This window comes from Tachyglossus aculeatus, chromosome 21, assembly GCF_015852505.1.
Source record: "Tachyglossus aculeatus isolate mTacAcu1 chromosome 21, mTacAcu1.pri, whole genome shotgun sequence".
Lineage (NCBI taxonomy): Eukaryota > Metazoa > Chordata > Mammalia > Monotremata > Tachyglossidae > Tachyglossus > Tachyglossus aculeatus.
In genome coordinates, this window is record NC_052086.1 from 38,717,860 (window position 1) to 38,739,521 (window position 21,662).

The following is a 21,662-nucleotide window of genomic DNA, read 5'->3' on the forward strand; positions in this document are numbered from 1 at the left end:
GGGGAGACAGACGACAAGACAAGTAGACAGGTGTCACTACCATCGGAATAAACAGAATTATAGCTATATGCACCTCTTTAATAAAATAAATAGAATAGTAAATTTGTACAAGTGAAATAGAGTAATAAATCTGTACAAACCGTGCTGTGGGGAGGGGAAGAGGAGAGGAAAAAGGGGGCTCGGTCTGGGAAGGCGGACTGGACTGGACTGATGGTTTGAAAGAACGGTCGACAATGCCCTCTGAGTTCACTTTCCTGAGTTTTGACTACAATCAATCAATAGTATTTATTGAGCGCTCACCGTGCGCTCTAAGCAGTGGGGAGAGCACAATATAACAGAATTGGTAGACATGTTCCCTGCCCACAGGGAGCTTACATTCTTGGGGGGAGGGAGGGGCAGTCTGTGGTCTAGACTGGCAGCTGTCAATCAACCATCGTGTCATTCATTCATTCAGTCGTATTTATTGGGCGCTTACTGTGTGCAGAGCACTGTACTAAGCGCTTGGGAAGTCCAAGTTGGCAACATATAGAGACGGTCCCTACCCAACAGCGGGCTCACTTGTACTTCCCAAGCGCTTAGTACTGGCAGCTGTCAATCAGCCATCATGTCATTCATTCATTCAGTCGTATTTATTGGGCGCTTACTGTGTGCAGAGCACTGGACTAAGCGCTTGGGAAGTCCAAGTTGGCAACGTATAGAGACGGTCCCTGCCCAACAGCGGGCTCACTTGTACTTCCCAAGCGCTTAGTACTGGCAGCTGTCAATCAGCCATCATGTCATTCATTCATTCAGTCGTATTTGTTGAGCGCTTACTGTGTGCAGAGCACTGTACTAAGCGCTTGGGAAGTCCAAGTTGGCAACGTATAGAGACGGTCCCTACCCAACAGCGGGCTCACTTGTACTTCCCAAGCGCTTAGTACAGTGCTCTGCACACAGTAAGCGCTCAATAAATATGATTGATTGATTGATAGAAGGGCAGGGGGGTGGGGAGTCGTTGCAATTTGGAGGCCTTCCCAGGCTGAGCCCCCTCCTCCCCCTCCTTACCTCATTCCCCTCCCCACAGCACCTGTATATATGTTTGTACAGATTTACTACTCTATTTATTTTATTTGTACATATTTATTCTATTTATTTTATTTGGTTTATATGTTTTGTTTTGTTGTCTGTCTCCCCCTTCGCCTGTGAGCCCGCCGTTGGGTAGGGACCATCTCAAGATGTTGCCAACTTGGACTTCCCAAGCGCTTAGTCCAGTGCTCCGCACACAGTAAGCGCTCAATAAATACGATGGAATGGATGAATGAATTTGGGTTGCATTTTCCCAGGTGTATTCCCTGACACCCATCTGGAATTCGTCACCCATTTTGGTTTTGTTTGTCGTATTGGTTTTGTGGTATCTGTTAAGCGCTTACGGTGGGCCGGCCACTGTACTAGGCCCTGGGGCAGATGCAAGGTAATCAGAGTCCAGATAATAATAATGATGGCATTTATTAAGCGCTTACTATGTGCCAAGCACTGTTCTAAGCACTGAGGAGGTTACAAGGTGATGAGGTTGTCCCACGGGGGGGGCTCACAGTCTTAATCCCCATTTTACAGATGAGGGAACTGAGGCCCAGAGAAGTGAAGTGACTGGCCCAAAGTCACCCAACTGACAAGTGGCGGGATTTGAACCCGTGACCTCCGACTCCAAAGCCTGTGCTCTTTTCACTGAGCCACGCCGCTTCTCTCTCTGCTTCAGATCCCACGTGGGGCTCATAATCCTAATTCCCGTCGGACAGATGAGGTAACTGAGACGCAGGGAAGCGAAGCGACTTGCCCAAGGTCTCCCAGCAGACAAGCGGCAGAGTCGGGATTAGAACCCAGGTCCTTCTGACCCCGAGGCCAGTGGTCTCTCTATTGGGGTCACACTGCTTCTCCCGTTCCTTCAGCTTTCGGAGGCCTTCCTGGCGTTTGGTCCCATCCTTGCGGGTCTTTCACCGCCTGGGAGAACTTAGTATCCTTAGGATCCTTAGTATCCCGGCTCCGCCAATTGTCAGCTGTGTGACTTTGGGCAAGTCACGTCACTTCTCTGGGCCTCAGTTCCCTCATCTGTAAAATGGGGATGAAGACTGTGAGCCCCCCCGTGGGACAACCGGATCACCTTGCATCCTCCCCAGCGCTTAGAACAGCGCTTTGCACAGAGTAAGCGCTTAATTTCTAGACTGTGAGCCCACTGTTGGGTAGGGACCGTCTCTATATGTTGCCGACTTGTACTTCCCAAGCGCTTAGTACGGTTCTCTGCACACAGTAAGCGCTCAATAAATAAAATTGATTGATTGATTGATTTATTGAGCGCTTGCTCTGTGCAGAGCGCTGGGCTAAGCGCTTGGTTCATTCACCCAATCGTATTTAGTGAGCGCTTACTCTGTGCAGAGCGCTGGACTAAGCGCTTGGGAAGCAACATCTAGAGCCGGTCCCTACCCAACAGCGGGCTCACAGTCTAGAAGGGGGAGGCAGAGAATGAAACAAAGCATATTAACCACAGAAAATCAATAGAATAAATATGTACAAATAAAATCAATCAATAAATAGAGTAATAAATCCATACAAACATATATTCATAAATACAGGTGCTGTGGGGAGGGGAAGGAGGTAAGGCGTGGTGAATGTGTGTGTGTGTATGTAGCTAGAGAATGGAGGCCCCCTTGGGCGACTAGTAAATCTCCCTGTTATTCCTCCTTCTTCTCTTCTATATATGTTGCCAACTTGTCCTTCCCAAGCGCTTAGTACAGTGCTCTGCACACAGTAAGTGCTCAATAAATACAATTGATTGGTTGATTGAGCGCTTGCTCTGTGCAGAGCGCTGGACTAAGCGCTTGGTTCATTCACCCAATCATATTTAGTGAGCGCTTACTCTGTGCAGAGCGCTGGACTAAGCGCTTGGGAAGCAACATCTAGAGCCAGTCCCTACCCAACAGCAGGCTCACAGTCTAGAAGGGGGAGGCAGAGAACAAAACCAAACATACTAACAAAATAAAATAAATAGAATAGATATGTACAAGTAAGATAAATAAATAGAGTAATAAATATATACAAACATATATACAGGTGCTGTGGGGAAGGGAAGGAGGTTAGGTAGGGGGGTGGAGAAGGGGATGAGGGGGAAACAAAACATATTAACAAAAGAAAATCAATAGAATATGTACAAATAAAATCAATCAATAGAGTAATAAATCCGTACAAGCATATATTCATAAATGTAGGTGCTGTGGGGAAGGGAAGGAGGTAAGATGGGGGGGATGGAGAAGGGGACGAGGGGGAAACAAAACATATTAACAAAAGAAAATCAATAGAATAAATATGTACAAATAAAAACAGTCAATAAATAGAGTAATAAATCCGTACAAACATATATTCATAAACATAGGTGCTGTGGGGAAGGGAAGGAGGTAAGATGGGGGGATGGAGAAGGGGACGAGGGGGAAACAAAACATATTAACAAAAGAAAATCAATAGAATATGTACAAATAAAAACAGTCAATAAATAGAGTAATAAATCTGTACAAACATATATTCATAAATATAGGTGCTGTGGGGAGGGGAAGGAGGTAAGGCGGGGGGGATGTGTGTGTGTGTAGCTAGAGAATGGAGGCCCCCTTGGGCGACTAGTAAATCTCCCTGTTCCTCTTCCTCCTCCTCCTCTTCTCTTCTATATATGTTGCCAACTTCTCCTTCCCAAGCGCTTAGTACAGTGCTCTGCACACAGTAAGTGCTCAATAAATACAATTGATTGATTGATTGATTGAGCGCTTGCTCTGTGCAGAGCGCTGGACTGAGCGCTTGGTTCATTCACCCAATCGTATTTAGTGAGCGCTTACTCTGTGCAGAGCGCTGGACATACTAACAAAATAAAATAAATAGAATAGATATGTACAAGTAAGATAAATAAATAGAGTAATAAATATATACAGACATATATACATATATACGGGTGCTGTGGGGAAGGGAAGGAGGTAAGATGGGGGGGATGGAGAAGGGGACGAGGGGGAAACAAAACATATTAACCAAAGAAAATCAATAGAATAAATATGTACAAATAAAATCAGTCAATAAATAGAGTAATAAATCTGTACAAACATATATTCATAAATATAGGTGCTGTGGGGAGGGGAAGGAGGTAAGATGGGGGGATGGAGAAGGGGACGAGGGGGAAACAAAACATATTAACCAAAGAAAATCAATAGAATAAATATGTACAAATAAAATCAATCAATAGAGTAATAAATCCGTACAAACATATATTCATAAATATAGGTGCTGTGGGGAAGGGAAGGAGGTAAGATGGGGGGGATGGAGAAGGGGACGAGGGGGAAACAAAACATATTAACAAAAGAAAATCAATAGAATAAATATGTGCAAATAAAATCAGTCCATAAATAGAGTAATAAATCCGTACAAACATATATTCATAAACATAGGTGCTGTGGGGAAGGGAAGGAGGTAAGATGGGGGGGATGGAGAAGGGGACGAGGGGGAAACAAAACATATTAACAAAAGAAAATCAATAGAATAAATATGTACAAATAAAAACAGTCCATAAATAGAGTAATAAATCCGTACAAACATATATTCATAAATATAGGTGCTGTGGGGAGGGGAAGGAGCTAAGATGGGGGGATGGAAAAGGGGACGAGGGGGAAACAAAACATATTAACAAAAGGAAATCAATAGAATAAATATGTACAAATAAAAACAGTCCATAAATAGAGTAATAAATCCGTACAAACATATATTCATAAATATAGGTGCTGTGGGGAGGGGAAGGAGGTAAGGCGGGGTGAATGTGTGGGTGTGTGTAGTTAGAGAATGGAGGCCCCCTTGGGCGACTAGTAAATCTCCCTGTTGTTGTTCCTCCTCCTCTTCTCTTCTAGACTGTGAGCCCGCTGTTGGGTAGGGACCGTCTCTAGATGTTGCCAACTTGGACTTCCCAGGCGCTTAGTACAGTGCTCCGCACACAGTAATCGCTCAATAAATACGATTGATTGATTGATTGATTGATTCTGTCTCCGTAGGTGTGGGCTGGCCCTGGCCCTGAACAAGCTCTCGGAATACCTGGACAGCTCCCAGGTGAAGCCGCTCTTTCAGTTCTTCGTCCCGGACGCGCTCAACGACCGCCGCCCCGAAGTCCGCAAGTGCATGTTGGATGCAGCCATCGCCACGCTCAACACCCACGGCAAGGTCAGGGGCCGCCCGCCTCCCTCCCGAGCGGCGGGGGAGAATCCGCGGCGAGGCTACCTCCTAGCCTGGGAGCCCGCTGTTGGGTTGGGACTGTCCCTATATGTTGCCAACTTGGACTTCCCGAGTGCTTAGTCCAGTGCTCTGCACACGGTAAGCGCTCAGTAAATACGATGGAATGAATGAATGAATGAGGCTGGCGACGGGGAGGTACACAGTAAGCGCTCAATAAATCCGATGGAATGAATGAATGAATGAGGCTGGCGACGGGGAGGTACAAGGGGTGCTGAGAGTCTTCAAGACTGTGAGCCCGTTGTTGGGTAGGGACCGTCTCTATATGTTGCCAACTTGGACTTCCCGAGCGCTTAGTCCAGTGCTCTGCACACAGTAAGCGCTCAATAAATACGATGGAATGAATGAATGAATGAGGCTGGCGACAGGGAGGTACGAGGGGTGCCGAGAGTCTTCTACATTGTGACCCCATTGTTGGGTAGGGACCGTCTCTATATGTTGCCAACTTGTACTTTCCAAGTGCTTAGTACAGTGCTCTGCACACGGTAAGTGCTCAATAAATACAATTGAATGAATGAATGAGGCTGGCGACGGGGAGGTACGAGGGGTGCCGTGAGTCTTCTAGACTGAGCCTATTGTTGGGTAGGGACCGTCTCTGTATGTTGCCAACTTGGACTTCCCGAGCACTTACTTCAATGCTCTGCGCACAGTAAGTGCTCAATAAATACGATGGAATGAATGAATGAATGAGGCTGGTGACGGGGCCGTACGAGGGGTGCTGAGAGTCTTCAAGACTGTGAGCCTGTTGTTGGGTAGGGACCGTCCCTATATGTTGCCAACTTGGACTTCCCGAGCGCTTAGTCCAGTGCTCTGCACACTGTAAGCGCTCAATAAATACGATGGAATGAATGAATGAATGAGGCTGGCGACGGGGAGGTACCAGGGGTGCTGAGAGTCTTCAAGACTGTGAGCCCGTTGTTGGGTAGGGACCGTCTCTATATGTTGCCAACTTGGACTTCCTGAGCACTTAGTCCAGTGCTCTGCACACGGTAAGCGCTCAATAAATACAATTGAATGAGTGAATGAATGAGGCTGGCGACAGGGAGGTACGAGGGGTGCTGAGAGTCTTCAAGGTTGTGACCCCATTGTTGGGTAGGGACCGTCTCTATATGTTGCCAACTTGGACTTCCCGAGCGCTTAGTCCAGTGCTCTGCACACTGTAAGCGCTCAATAAATACGATGGAATGAATGAATGAATGAGACTGGCAACGGGGAGGTACGAGGGGTGCCGAGAGTCTTCTACATTGTGAGCCCATTGTTGGGTAGGGACCGTCCCTATATGTTGCCAACTTGGACTTCCCGAGCACTTAGTCCAGTGCTCTGCACACAGTAAGCGCTCAATAAATACGATGGAATGAATGAATGAATGAGGCTGGCGACGGGGAGGTACGAGGGGTGCTGAGAGTCTTCTACATTGTGAGCCCATTGTTGAGTAGGGACTGTCTCTATATGTTGCCAACTTGGACTTCCCGAGCGCTTAGTCCAGTGCTCTGCACACAGTAAGCGCTTAATAAATACGATTGAATGAATGAATGAATGAGGCTGGCGATGGGGAGGTACAAGGGGTGCTGAGAGTCTTCAAGACTGTGACCCCGTTGTTGGTTAGGGACCGTCTCTATATGTTGCCAACTTGGACTTCCCGAGCACTTAGTTCAGTGCTCTGCACACAGTAAGCGCTCAGTAAATACGATTGAATGAATGAATGCTCTTCGGGGCCGCTTGATGGAAGTGGCAGTGCTTGGAGCAGACAGTAGGATGAGGTCCCTTATTGGGCTCCCATTGCTGTGGGAGTTGAGAGCGGCTCCTGCTGCGTGTTTATTATCAATAATAATAATAATGTTGCCAACTTTTACTTCCCAAGCACTTAGTACAGTGCTCTTCACACAGTAATCGCTCAATAAATACGATTGATTGATTGAATAATGATGATGGCATTTATTAAGCGCTTACTTTACAGATGAGGTAACTGAGGCCCAGAGGAGTTTAGTGACTTAATAATAATAATAATGATGGCATAAATAAAAATAAAATAAATAGAATAGAGATGTACAAGTACAATAAATAAATAAATAATAAAATAAAAATAAAATAAATAGAAGAGATGTACAAGTAAAATAAATAAATAAATAGAGTAATAAATATGTACAAACATATTTCACTTCACTTCTGATTCGCCCCAAGTCACCCAGCTGAAAAGTGGCGGAGCCGGGATCTGAACCCATGACCTCTGACTCCAAAGCCCGGGCTCTTTCCACTGAGCCGCGTTTCTGCGGGCCAGGTGCCCGGAGCGCGGGGGTGATGATCATCAATCGTATTTATTGAGCGCTTACTATGTGCAGAGCACTGTACTAAGCGCTTGGGAAGTACAAATTGGCAACATGTAGAGACAGTCCCTACCCAACAGTGATGATGGTACTTGTTAAGCGCTTACTATGTGCAGAGCACTGTTCTAAGCGCTGGGGAGATACAAGGTGATCACGTTGTCCCACTTGGGGCTCACAGTCTTAATCCCCATTTTACAGATGAGGGCACTGAGGCTCAGAGAAGTTAAGTGACTTGCCCAAGGTCACAGCGGGCTGTGGACGGAGGAACAGCTTCCCTGTGATGACGTGACGATGCGTGATCTGTTTCTTTGATGGGTGTGAGCTTCTAATTAAACAAAGGAAAGCAAAGGCCTTTCAGGGCCCCTAGAGTGAGGGGAATGACCGTGTCAGAGGCGTCCACCCGGACCCCTGGGGGCGAGGGGCCGCGTACTGATCCTTTCAGCGCTTAGAACAGTGCTTTGCACATAGTAAGCACTTAATAAATGCCATTATTATTATTATTATTATTTAAAGTGAAAAACCCAAAAGAGATTCATTCATTCGTTCAGTCTTATTTATTGAGCGCTTACTGTGTGCAGAGCACTGGACTAAGGGCTTGGGAAGTACAAGTTGGCAACATATAGAGACGGTCCCTACCCAACATCGGGCTCAGTCTAGAAGGGGAGATGAGTGTGTGTGAGAACATAAGTCCGTCTTGGGCGGCCTGAGGCCCTGCCAGAAGTCAGAACCCTCAGGGCCTACGTGGCCGATCCCAATCAATCGATCAATCAATCGTATTTATTGAGCGCTTACTGTGTGCAGAGCACTGGGCTAAGCGCTTGGGACAAGTTGGCAACATAGACAGTCCCTACCCAACATTGGGCTCAGTCTAGAAGGGGAGATGAGTGTGTGTGAGAACACGAGTCCTTCTTGGGTGGCCTGAGGCCCTGCCAGAAGTCAGAACCCTCAGGGCCTACGTGGCCGATCTCAATCAATCAATCAATTAATCGTATTTATTGAGCGCTTACTGTGTGCAGAGCACTGGACTAAGCGCTTGGGACAAGTTGGCAACATAGTCCCTACCCAACTTCGGGCTCAGTTTAGAAGGGGAGATGAGTGTGTGTGTGTGAGAACACAAGTCCGTCTTGGGCGGCCTGAGGCCCTGCCAGAAGTCAGAACCCTCAGGGTCTACGTGGCCGATCCCAATCAATCAATCAATCAATCAATCGTATTTATTGAGTGCTTACTGTGTGCAGAGCACTGGACTAAGCACTTGGAATAAGTTGGCAACATAGACAGTCCCTACCCAACATCGGGCTCAGTTTAGAAGGGGAGATGAGTGTGTGTGTGAGAACACAAGTCCGTCTTGGGCGGCCTGAGGCCCTGCCAGAAGTCAGAACCCTCAGGGCCTACGTGGCCAATCTCAATCAATCAATCAATCGTATTTATTGAGCGCTTACTGTGTACAGAGCACTGGGCTAAGCGCTTGGGACAAGTTGGCAACATAGACAGTCCCTACCCAACAATGGGCTCAGTCTAGAAGGGGAGATGAGTGTGTGTGAGAACTCAAGTCCGTTTTGGGCGGCCTGAGGCCCTGCCAGAAGTCAGAACCCTCAGGGCCTGCGTGGCCGATCTCAGTCAATCAATCAATCGTATTTATTGAGTGCTTACTGTGTGCAGAGCACTGGACTAAGCGCTTGGGACAAGTTGGCAACATAGACAGTCCCTACCCAACATCGGGCTCAGTTTAGAAGGGGAGATGAGTGTGTGTGTGAGAACACAAGTCCATCTTGGGCGGCCTGAGGCCCTGCCAGAAGTCAGAACCCTCAGGGCTTACGTGGCCGATCTCAATCAATCAATCAATCAGTCGTATTTATTGAGCGCTTACTGTGTGCAGAGCACTGGGCTAAGCGCTTGGGACAAGTTGGCAACGTAGGCAGTCCCTACCCAACATTGGGCTCAGTCTAGAAGGGGAGATGAGTGTGTGTGAGAACACAAGTCTGTCTTGGGCGGCCTGAGGCCCTGCCAGAAGTTAGAACCCTCAGGGCCTACGTGGCCGATCTCAATCAATCAATCGTATTTATTGAGCGCTTACTGTGTGCAGAGCACTGGACTAAGCGCTTGGGACAAGTTGGCAACATAGTCCCTACCCAACTTCGGGCTCAGTCTAGAAGGAGAGATGAGTGTGTGTGAGTACACAAGTCCTTCTTGGGCGGCCTGAGGCCCTGCCAGAAGTCAGAACCCTCAGGGCCTACGGGGCCGATCTCAATCAATCAATCGTATTTATTGAGCGCTTACTGTGTGCAGAGCACTGGACTAAGCGCTTGGGACAAGTTGGCAACATAGACAGTCCCTACCCAACAACGGGCTCAGTCTAGAAGGGGAGATGAGTGTGTGTGAGAACACAAGTCCGTCTTGGGCGGCCTGAGGCCCTGCCAGAAGTCAGAACCCTCAGGGCCTACGTGGCCAATCTCAATCAATCAATTGTATTTATTGAGCGCTTACTGTGTGCAGAGCACTGGACTAAGCACTTGGGACAAGTTGGCAACATAGTCCCTACCCAACACTGGGCTCAGTCTAGAAGGAGAGATGAGTGTGAGAACACAAGTCCGTCTTGGGCGGCCTGAGGCCCTACCAGAAGTCAGAACCCTCAGGGCCTACGTGGCCGATCTCAATCAATCAATCAATCGTATTTATTGAGCGCTTACTGTGTGCAGAGCACTGAGCTAAGCGCTTGGGACAAGTTGGCAACATAGACAGTCCCTACCCAACAATGGGCTTAGTCTAGAAGGGGAGATGAGTGTGTGTGAGAACACAAGTCCGTCTTGGGCGGCCTGAGGCCCTGCCAGAAGTCAGAACCCTCAGGGCCTACAGGGCTGATCTCAATCAATCAATCATATTTATTGAGCGCTTACTGTGTGCAGAGCACTGTACTAAGCGCTTGGGAAGTACAAGTTGGCAACATATAGAGACGGTCCCTACACAGCAGTGGGCTCTCCCGCAGAAACCCTGAACGGGCTCCGCTTTTGAGCCCCCAGAAACTCCCGGTTCCTCCGAAGTGGCTTTCCGTCTGTCCACCAATCCTCCATCATCATCATCATCATCATCATCATCATCATCAATTGTATTTATTGAGCGCTTACTGTGTGCAGAGCACTGTACTAAGAGCTTGGGAAGTCCAAGTTGGCAACATATAGATACAGTCCCTACCCAACAGTGGGCTCACAGGCTAAAAGGGGGAGACAGAGAACAGAACCAAACATACTAACAAAATAAAATAAGCCCCGGGCACCTCGGTGGCCGCGTGGACGGTGGGACAGGCCGGCTGGAGTCGGTTGGGTGCCGTGCCCCCCGGCTTGGGACGGTCCCCGGAGAGCTTGAGTCCCAGGGCGCCGATCCCCCCCGAAGCCGGAGAGGGCCCGGGTCGCGAGCGGTCTTTGGTGGTGCTTGTTTCCTCAGGAGAACGTCAACTCCCTCCTGCCGGTGTTTGAGGAGTTCCTGAAGAACGCCCCCAACGACGCCAGCTATGACGCCGTCCGGCAGAGCGTGGTGATCCTGATGGGCTCCCTGGCCAAGCATCTGGACAAGAGTGACCCCAAAGTGAAGCCAATTGTCGCCAAGCTGGTAGCGGCCCTCTCCACCCCATCGCAACAGGTACCAGAGGGCTGACTAGGCCTCAGCCCTCTCCTTCCCGCCTCCCCGGGCTGAAAGGTCAAGGAGCGTGGTTATTAAGCGCTTACTGTGTGCAAAGCGCTGGGGCGGTTACAAGGTGATCAGGTTGTCCCACGGGGGGCTCACAGTCTTCATCCCCATTTTCCAGATGAGGGAACTGAGGCTCAGAGCAGTGAAGTACAGCTGACAAGTGGCGGAGCCGGGATTTGAACCCACGACCTCTGACTCCAAAGCCCGGGCTCTTTCCACCGAGCCGCGTTTAACCGATAGCTCCTCTTCCCCATCCGGCCCCAGTTGGTTTTTCGTCCCAGGGCAAATCTTCGCTCCCACCCCAGCAATCTGTAATTTATTTTATTGCCTGTCTCCCCCCACTAGATCAGAAGCTCCTCAAGGCCAGGGATCATGTCTAATAATAATGATAATGGCATTTATTAAGCGCTTACTATGTGCAAAGCAGGGTTCTAAGTGCTTACATATCTATTCTATTTATTTTGTTAATATGTTTTGTTTTGTTCTCTGTCTCCCCCTTCTAGACTGTGAGCCCACTGTTGGGTAGAGACCGTCTCTATATGTTGCCAACTTGTACTTCCCAAGCGCTTAGTACAGTGCTCTGCACACAGTAAGCGCTAAATAAATACGATTGATTGATTGATTCCAAGGGGATCAGGTTGTCCCACGGGGGCTCCCAGTCTCAATCCCCATTTTCCAGGTAACTGAGGCCCAGAGAAATGAAGTGACTTGCGCAGAGTCACCCAGCTGACAGTTGGCAGAGCTGGGATTTGAACCCATGACCTCTGACTCCAAAGCCCGGGCTCTTTCATTCATTCAGTCAGTCAGTCGTATTTATTGAGCGCTTACTGTGTGCAGAGCACCGTACTAAGCACTTGGGAAGTCCAAGTTGGCAACATATAGAGACGGTCCCTACCCAGCAGTGGGCTCACAGTCTAGAAGGGGGAGACAGACAACAAAACAAACCATATTAACAGAATAAAATAAATAGAATAAATATGTACAAGTAAAATAGAGTAATAAATCTGTACAAGCATATCATCATCAATCGTATTTATTGAGCGCTTACTGTGTGCAGAGCACTGTACTAAGCGCTTGGGAAGTACAAGTTGGCAACATATAGAGACAGTCCCTACCCAACAGTGGGCTCACAGTCTAAAAGGGGGAGACAAAACCAAACATACTAACAAAATAAAATAGAATAGATATGTACAAGTAAAATAAATAAACAAATAGAGTAATAAATATGTACAAACATATATACATATATATAGGTGCTGTGGGGAAGGGAAGGAGGTAAGGCGGGGGGGTGGTGGAGGGGGGCCACATTTCAATCCCCATTTTGCAGGAGAGGTAGCCGAGCACAGAGAAGTGACTTGTCCAAGGTCACGCGGCAGACAAGTAGCAGAGCCAGGATTAGAACGCACATCCTCCCAACTTCCGGGCCCATGCTCACTACGCCACGCTGCTTCTCTTAATGCCAACGCGGCACGAGCTATCAGGGCGAGGGGGGGCATCTCACTAGCTTCTGGAAGATCCCCCTCCGCCCGGAAAACTTTCCACTGAGCCATGTTGTCCCCTCCTGGGCCCTCAGCCCAGTGCTCTGCATACGGTCGGGGCTCGATTAGGACGATGGAGAGGGGCAGAGTGCCCTTCAACAAGATGGGCGAGGGAGTTGTGACGGGGTGGAGAACAGGTCCCCCCCAAACCTTTCTGATAGGGCTAGGGTGCCGGTACCCCTGGCCAGGAGAAGTGGGTGTTTTTCCCAGGTCGGGCTCTGTCTGCGGTGGAAAGATGGACACTGAGGACTAGGGATGGGAAAGATGGACACCGAGGACTAGGGATGAAGGCATAACGACAGGCTGTCACCATGGTGTCGATGGTGTACTGAGCCCCGCCTTTGGGGGATTTTCGGCCTGAAGGGTCGGAGTGCGTAGATGAAACGGGGGTGTCGTCTCAGGCGAGGCACCGAGATGGGGGTGGCGGGGGGAGAAGAGGAGGAGAAAGAAAATCTGGGCTGAATTGGCCTGGGGCTAGGCCCTCTCAAGGAAGGAAGTACCGACTTCCCAAGCGCTTAGTCCAGTGCTCTGCACACAGTAAGCGCTCAATAAATGCGATTGGATGAATAAATGAAGGGATGGAGCCCCGGCTCTGGAAGTGACCCGTAGCCATCGGGCTGTCTCCCAGGTCCAGGAGTCGGTGGCCAGCTGCCTGCCCCCTCTGGTACCGGCCATCAAGGACGACGCGGGAGGGATGATCCAGAAGCTGATGCAGCTGCTTCTCGAGTCGGAGAAGTACGCCGAGCGCAAAGGAGCGGCCTACGGGCTGGCGGGCCTGGTGAAGGGCCTGGGCATCCTCTCGCTGAAGCAGCAGGAGATGATGACCACCCTGACCGACGCCATCCAGGACAAGAAGAACTTCCGCCGGCGAGAGGGTGAGCGTCGGGCGGCCCCGGCTGGGGCCGAGGGGGGTGGGGGGTCCGGCGTCCTCCGGGCCGGTCCGAACGTCTCTCTCCCGCCCGTCTTCCCTCAGGAGCCCTCTTTGCCTTCGAGATGCTGTGCAGCATGCTTGGAAAGCTGTTCGAGCCCTATGTGGTGCACGTTCTGCCCCACCTGCTGCTCTGCTTCGGAGACGGGAACCAGTACGTGCGGGAGGTAAGCCTCGGGGCCAGGAGAGGGCCTGGGCTGGGCCTCGAAATATTTTATTTTATTTTATTTTATTTTATATTTTATATTTTATTTTACTTTATTTTATTTTTTCTTTTCTTTTTTATTTTTTTATTTTATTTTATTTTTCATTTCATTATTTTATTTTATATTTTATTTTATTATTTATTTTATTATTTCATTTTTTATAGTTTATTTTATTTATTCTTTTATTTATTCTTTTATTTTATTATTTATTTTATTATTTCATTTTATATTTCATTGTATTATTTTATTTTTTATTTTATTATTTTATTTCATTTTATTTATATTTTATTATTGTATTTTCTATTTTATTTTATTATTTATTATTTATTTTCTACTTTGTTTTATTGTTTATTATTTATTTTATTTTATTATTCTACTTTATTTTGCATTTTATTTTTTATTTTATTTTATTATTTTCATTTTATTATTTTATTTATTTTATTTTATTATTTTATTTTAATTTTTTAATTTCATGTTTTATTATTTTCTTTTATATTTTATTTTATTTTATTTATATTTTATTATTATATTTTATTTTATTTTATTAGTATGTTGGGTTTTGCTCTCCGTCTCCCCCCTTTAGACTGTGAGCCCACTGTTGGGTAGGGACCGTCTCTCTACGTTGCCAGCTTGGACTTCCCAAGCGCTTAGTCCAGTGCTCTGCACACAGTAAGCGCTCAATAAATACGATTGATTGATTGATTGGGTGATTCCTCGAGTCCTCGGGGCCGGGCCTGCTGGTGGGCCGTCCTCTTAGCCTCCCTCTGGGCCCGGATTCGCGGGTGTCTTTCCCTCCGGACCCGAGGTCCCCGGTGAGCCGGGCCCCTCTCCGGCCTCGCTTTAGGACGCGTCTGAGTTACTTTTCTCCTCCGAGGCCGCGGATGACTGCGCCAAGGCCGTGATGAGCAACCTGAGCGCCCACGGGGTGAAGCTCGTGCTGCCCTCCCTCCTGGCTGCTCTGGAGGAGGAGTCCTGGAGAACCAAAGCCGGTACGGGCTCGGGAAGGTTCCCCGGGCGGAGGGGGATTTTCCAGGAGGAACCAAGATGCCCCCCCCTCGCCCTGGTAGCTCGTGCCGCGTCGGCATTAAGAGAAGCAGCGTGACGTAGTGAGCACGGGCCCGGGAGTTGGGAGGATGTGGGTTCTAATCCCGCCCCTGCTACTTGTCTGCCGCGTGACCTTGGACAAGTCACTTCTCTGTGCTCGGCTACCTCTCCTGCAAAATGGGGATTGAAATGTGGCCCCCACTCCATCCATCCCCCCCGCCTTACCTCCTTCCCTTCCCTACAACACCTGTATGTACGGATTTATTACTCTATTTATTTTACTTGTGCATATTCTATTTACTTTATTCTGTTAATATGGTTTGTTTTGTTCTCTGTCTCCCCCTTCTAGACTGTGAGCCCACTGTTGGGTAGGGACCGTCTTTATATGTTGCCAACTTGTACTTCCCAAGTGCTTAATACAGTGCTCTGCACACAGTAAGTGCTCAATAAATATGAATGAATGAATGAATGAGCCCCTTGTGGGACAGGGACTGTGTCCAACTTCCATCCTACGTATTTATTACCCATTTATTTTATTTGTACATACTATATTTTATTAATGATGCATATATAGCTATAATGCTATTTATCCTAATAGCATTGACCCCTGTCTGTCTCCCCCTTCTAGACTGTGAGCCCATTGCTGGGTAGGGACCGTCTCTATATGTTGCCGATTTGTACGTCCCAAGCGCTTAGTCCAGTGCTCTGCACACAGTAAGCGCTCAATAAATACGATTGAATGAATTTGCTTGTATCCACCCCAGCGCTTAGTACAGTGCCTTTGGCTGGCTTTTACTGGCCCCCTCCCAAGTCGCCTCTAATCCTGGCTCTGCTACTTGTCTGCTGCGTGACCTTGGACAAGTCACTTCTCTGTGCTCGGCTACCTCACCTGCAAAATGGGGATTGAAATGGGAGCCCCATGTGGGACAGGGACTGAGTCCAACTTCCATCCTACATATTTATTACCCTATTTATTTTATTTGTACATACTATATTTTATTAATGATGCGTGTATAGCTATAATTCTATTTAATTCTAATAGCACTGACCCCTGTCTACTTGTTTTGTCATCCGTCTCCCCGGTCTAGACTGTGAGCCCGTTGTTGGGTAGAGACCGTCTCTATATGCTGCCGATTTGTAATAATAATAATAATAATGATGGCATTTATTAAGTGCCTACTATGTGCAAAGCACTGTTCTAAGCGCTGGGGAGGTTACAAGGTGATGAGGTTGTCCCACGGAGGGCTCACAGCCTTCACCCCCATTTTCCAAATGAGGTCACTGAGTCCCAGAGAAGTGAAGTGACTTGCCCAAAGTCACCCAGCTGACAAGTGGCGGAGCCGGGATTTGAACCCACGACCTCTGACTCCAAAGCCCGGGCTCTTTTCCACTGAGCCATGCCGCTTGATCACGATTTGTACTTCCCAGGTGCTTAGTCCAGTGCTGTGCACACAGTAAGCGCTCAATAAATCCGATTGAATGGATGAACAAATGAGTTCCCTGTCAGTTTGGATGCAAGATTGAGCCGCAAGAGGTTTTCTCAGTCGTGCCAGTTGTGGCTCTTTCCCATCAGGAGGGAGGGGGAGAAGGAGAGGGAGAGAGAGTCATTCCATCCATCCCTCCTCCTGTGGCTCAGTTGAGTCAGAGATCATGGGTTCAAATCCTGGCTCCCCCACTTGTCAGCTCTGTGACTTTGGGCAAGCCACCTCACTTCTCTGGGCCTCAGTGACCTCATCTGGAAAATGGGGATGAATTTATTTTGTTAATGTGTTTTGTTTTGTTCTCTGTCTTTCCCATCAGGAGGGAGGGGGAGAAGGAGAGGGAGAGAGAGTCATTCCATCCATCCCTCCTCCTGTGGCTCAGTGGAGTCAGAGATCGTGGGTTCAAATCCTGGCTCCCCCACTTGTCAGCTCTGTGACTTTGGGCAAGCCACCTCACTTCTCTGGGCCTCAGTGACCTCATCTGGAAAATGGGGATGAATTTATTTTGTTAATATGTTTTGTTTGGTTCCCTGTCTCCCCCTTCTAGACTGTGAGCCCGTTGTTGGGTAGGGACTGTCTTTATATGTTGCCAACTTGGACTTCGCAAGCGCTTAGTCCAGTGCTGTGCACACAGTAAGCGCTCAATAAATCCGATTGAATGGATGAACGAATGAGTTCCCTGTCAGTTTGGATCTAAGATTGAGCCGCAAGAGGTTTTCTCAGTCGTGCCAGTCATGGCTCTTTCCCATCAGGAGGGAGGGGGAGAAGGAGAGGGAGAGAGAGAGAGTCATTCCATCCGTTCCTTTTCTTGTGGCTCAGTGGAGTCAGAGGACATGGGTTCAAGTCCTGGCTCCCCCACTTGTCAGCTGTGTGACTTTGGGCAAGCCACTTCACTTCTCGGGGCCTCAGTGACCTCATCTGGAAAATGGGGATGAATTTATTTTGTTAATATGTTCTGTTTGGTTCTCTGTCTCCCCCTTCTAGACTGTGAGCCCGCTGTTGGGTAGGGACTGTCTCTAGATGTTGCCAACTTGGACTTCCCAAGCGCTTAGTCCAGTGCTCTGCACACAGTAAGCGCTCAATAAATACGATTGAATGAATGAGTGAAAGACTGTGAGCCCCACGTGGGACAACCGGATCACCTTGTATCCCCCCATCATCATCATCATCAATTGTATTTATTGAGCGCTTACTATGTGCAGAGCACTGTACTAAGCGCTTGGGAAGTACAAATTGGCAACATATAGAGACAGTCCCTACCCAACAATCAATCAATCATATTTATTGAGCGCTTACTATGTGCAGAGCACTGTACTAAGCACTTGGGAAGTACAAATTGGCAACATATAGAGACAGTCCCTACCCAACAGTGGGCTCACAGTCTAAAAGTGGGAGACAGAGAACAAAAGCAAACATACTAACAAAATAAAATAAATAGAATAGATATGTACAAGTAAAATAAATAAATAAAGAAATAGAGTAATAAATATGTACAAACATATATACATATATACAGGTGCTGTGGGGAAGGGAAGGAGGTAAGATGGGGGGGATGGAGAGGGGGACGAGGGGGAGAGGAAGGAAGGGGCTCAGTCTGGGAAGGCCTCTTGGAGGAGGGGAGCTCTCAGCAGGGCCTTGAAGGGAGGAAGAGAGCGAGCTTGGCGGATGGGCAGAGGGATTGGGGGCATTCCAGGCCCGGGGGAGGACGTGGGCCGGGGGTCGATGGCGGGACGGGCGAGAACAAGGTACGGGGAGGACATTAGCGGCGGAGGAGCGGAGGGTGCGGGCTGGGCTGGACAAGGACAGAAGGGAGGGGAGGGAGGAGGGGGCGAGGTGACGGACAGCCTTGAAGCCCAGGGTGAGGAGTTTCTGCCTGATGCGCAGATTGATTGGTAGCCACTGGAGATTTTTGAGGAGGGGAGTAATATGCCCAGGGGAGTATATCCCCAGCGCTTTGAATAGTGCTTTGCACATAGTAAGGGCTTAATAAATGCTGTCATTATTATTATTGCCCCCAGGGTCTGTGGAATTGCTGGGGGCCATGGCCTACTGTGCCCCCAAGCAGCTCTCGTCCTGCCTGCCCAACATCGTGCCAAAGCTCACCGAGGTGCTGACCGACTCGCACGTCAAAGTCCAGAAGGCCGGGCAGCAGGCCCTCCGGCAGATCGGCTCCGTCATCAGGAACCCCGAGATCTTGGGTGAGTCCCGTTTTCCCATCATCAGGAACCCCGAGATCTTGGGTGAGTCCCGTTTTCCCGTCTCCCCGATCCCTCGAACCAGAGGCCGGCGCATCGTGGTCCCGCGGGGAGCCCCGTTGGCCCCCTCTGCCTCGTCGCGGGGGCCGGGACCCTCCAAACCGAAAGCCTCTGTGGTTCTCCCCGTGGTTGAGAAGCAGCGTGGCTCGGTGGAAAGAGCCCGGGCTTGGGAGTCCGAGGTCATGGGTTCAAATCCCGGCTCCGCCAATTGTCAGCTGCGTGACCTTGGGCAAGTCACTTAGCTTCTCTGTGCCTGTCACCTCAACTGTAAAATGGGGATTAACACTGTGAGCCCCACGTGGGACAATCTGATTACCTTGTAATAATAATAATAATGCTCTGCACATAGTAAGCGCTCAGTAAATGCGATTGATGATGATGATGGCATTTGTTAAGCGCTTACTATGTGCAAAGCACTGTTCTAAGCGCTGGGGGGGGATACAGTGTGATCAAGTTGTCCCACGTGGGGCTCACAGTTTTAATCCCCATTTTTACAGATGAGGTCACTGAGGCTCAGAGAAGTTAAGTGACTTGCCCAAGGTCACACAGCAGACTTGTGGCGGAGTCGGGATTCGAACCCATGATCTCTGACTCCAAAGCCCAGACTCTTTCCACTGAGCCACGCTGTAACCTCCCCAGCGCTTAGAACAGTGCCTTGCACGTGGTAAGCGCTCAACAAATGCCATCATTATTATTATTACTATTATTCTCTGTGTCTCAGTTCCCTCATCTGGAAAATGGGGATGAAGACTGTGAGCCCCCCGTGGGACCACCCGATCACCTTGTAACCTGCCCAGCGCTTAGAACAGTGCTTGGCACGTAGTAAGCGCTTAATAAATGCGATCATTATTATTATTATTATTCTCCGGTGCCCCCCGGTCAGGGTTCTTTTCCCGGGAGAGTCGGGCCCGAGGCCTTCCGGATTGATGCTTGGGAATCAATCAATCGTAGTTATTGAGCTCTTACTGTGTGCAGAGCACTGTACTAAGCGCTTGGGAAGTACATCATCAGTCTGAGGGGCTTCAGGAGATGGAGCACCCCTCCTCGAGGTTGCCAACTTGTACTTCCCAAGTGCTTAGTACAGTGCTCTGCACACAGTAAGCGCTCAATAAGTGCGATTGAATGAATGAATGAATGAGGTCCCCTGGAGGCAGCTCCAGCTGCCCTGTCCCACTCCAGGCCAAGTGGGTCTGTTTGTCGTTGTATTGCACTCTCCCAAGTGCTTAGTAATTAATTAATTAACGATGGCATTTATTAAGCGCTTACTATGTGTAGAGCACTGTTCTAAGCGCTGGGGAGGTTACAAGGTGATCAGGCTGTCCCCCGGGGGGCTCCCAGTCTTCATCCCCATTTTCCAGATGAGGGGACTGAGGCCCAGAGAAGTGAAGTGACTTGCCCCCAGTCACCCAGCTGACAGTTGGCGGAGCCGGGATTTGAACCCGTGACCTCTGACTCCAAAGCCCGGGCTCTTCCCATTGAGCCACGCTGCTTTTCGGTGTCTACGGCCATAACCCCCTGAACGCTCCCGATCTCGGCTGATCTCGGAAGCTAATCAGGGTCGGGCCTTGGTTAGTACTTGGATGGGAAACCGCCTGGGAATGCCGGGTGCTGTAGGCTTTCTTTCATTCATTCAATTCAATTGTATTTATTGAGCGCTTACTGTGTGCAGAGCACTGGACTGAGCGCTTGGGAAGTTCAAGTTGGCAACATCTAGAGACGGTCCCTACCCAACAGTGGGCTCACAGTCTAGAAGGGGGAGACAGAGAACAAAACAAAACATATTAACAAAATAAAATAAATAGAATAGATATGTACAAGTAAGATAAATAAATAAATAGAGTAATAAATACGAACAAACATCCATATATACAGGTGCTGTGGGGAAGGGAAGGAGATAAAGCGGGGGGAATTGAGAGGGGGAGGAGCCCACCTTCTAGACTTTGAGCCCGCTGTTGGGTAGGGACTGTCTCTATATGTTGCCAACTTGGACTTCCCAATCGCTTAGTACAGTGCTCTGCACACAGTAAGCGCTCAATAAATACGATTGAATAAATGCTTTGCACGCAGTAAGCGCTCAGCGATAGTGATTGAACGAGTGGATGAATGAGTCTTCTAGACTGTGAGTCCACTGTTGGGTAGGGACCGTCTCTGTATGTTGCCAACTTGTACTTCCCAAGCGCTTAGTCCAGTGCTCTGCACACAGGAAGCGCTCAATAAATACGATTAACTACGATTGAATGAATGCTTTGCACGCAGTAAGCGCTCAATGATAGTGATTGAACGAGTGGGTGAACGAGTCTTCTCGACTGTGAGCCCGCTGTTGGGTAGGGACCGTCTCTATGTGTTGCCAACTTGGACTTCCCAAGCGCTTAGTCCAGTGCTCTGCACACAGTAAGCGCTCAATAAATACGATTAACTACGATTGAATGAATGAATGCTTTGCACGCAGTAAGCGCTCAACGATAGTGATTAAACGAGTGGATGATCGAGTCTTCTAGACTGTGAGCCCGCTGTTGGGTAGGGACCGTCTCTCTATGTTGCCAAATTGTACTTCCTAAGCGCTTAGTCCAGTGCTGTGCACACAGTAAGCTCTCAATAAATACGATTAACTACGATTGAATGAATGAATGCTTTGCACACAGTAAGCACCCATTGACAGTGATTGAACGAGTCTTCTAGACTGTGAGCCCACTGGTGGGTAGGGACCGTCTCTCTATGTTGCCAACCTGGACTTCCCAAGCGCTTAGTCCAGTGCTCTGCACACAGTAAGCGCTCAATAAATACGATTAAATACGATTGATTAAATGAATGAATGCTTTGCATGCAGTAAGCGCTCAACAATAGTGATTGAACGAGTGGGTGAACGAGTCTTCTAGACTGTGAGCCCACTGTTGGGTAGGGACCATCTCTATATGTTGCCAA

At 48.6% G+C, this 21,662-nt stretch overlaps 1 protein-coding gene and 1 pseudogene across 1 annotated transcript in view; both read left to right on the forward strand.

Moving 5' to 3' along the window:
- Positions 1 to 21,662, forward strand: part of GCN1 (GCN1 activator of EIF2AK4) — a 149,259-nt gene that overhangs the window by 88,633 nt on the left and 38,964 nt on the right. Inside the window, exons 32-37 of the mRNA XM_038762447.1 lie at positions 5,049 to 5,214; positions 11,046 to 11,240; positions 13,455 to 13,701; positions 13,800 to 13,921; positions 14,835 to 14,949; positions 18,504 to 18,683. Of these exons, the coding sequence (XP_038618375.1) occupies positions 5,049 to 5,214; positions 11,046 to 11,240; positions 13,455 to 13,701; positions 13,800 to 13,921; positions 14,835 to 14,949; positions 18,504 to 18,683 (1,025 nt within the window). The remainder of the gene's footprint in view (positions 1 to 5,048; positions 5,215 to 11,045; positions 11,241 to 13,454; positions 13,702 to 13,799; positions 13,922 to 14,834; positions 14,950 to 18,503; positions 18,684 to 21,662) is intronic.
- LOC119943169 lies at positions 20,238 to 20,357 on the forward strand (annotated as a pseudogene).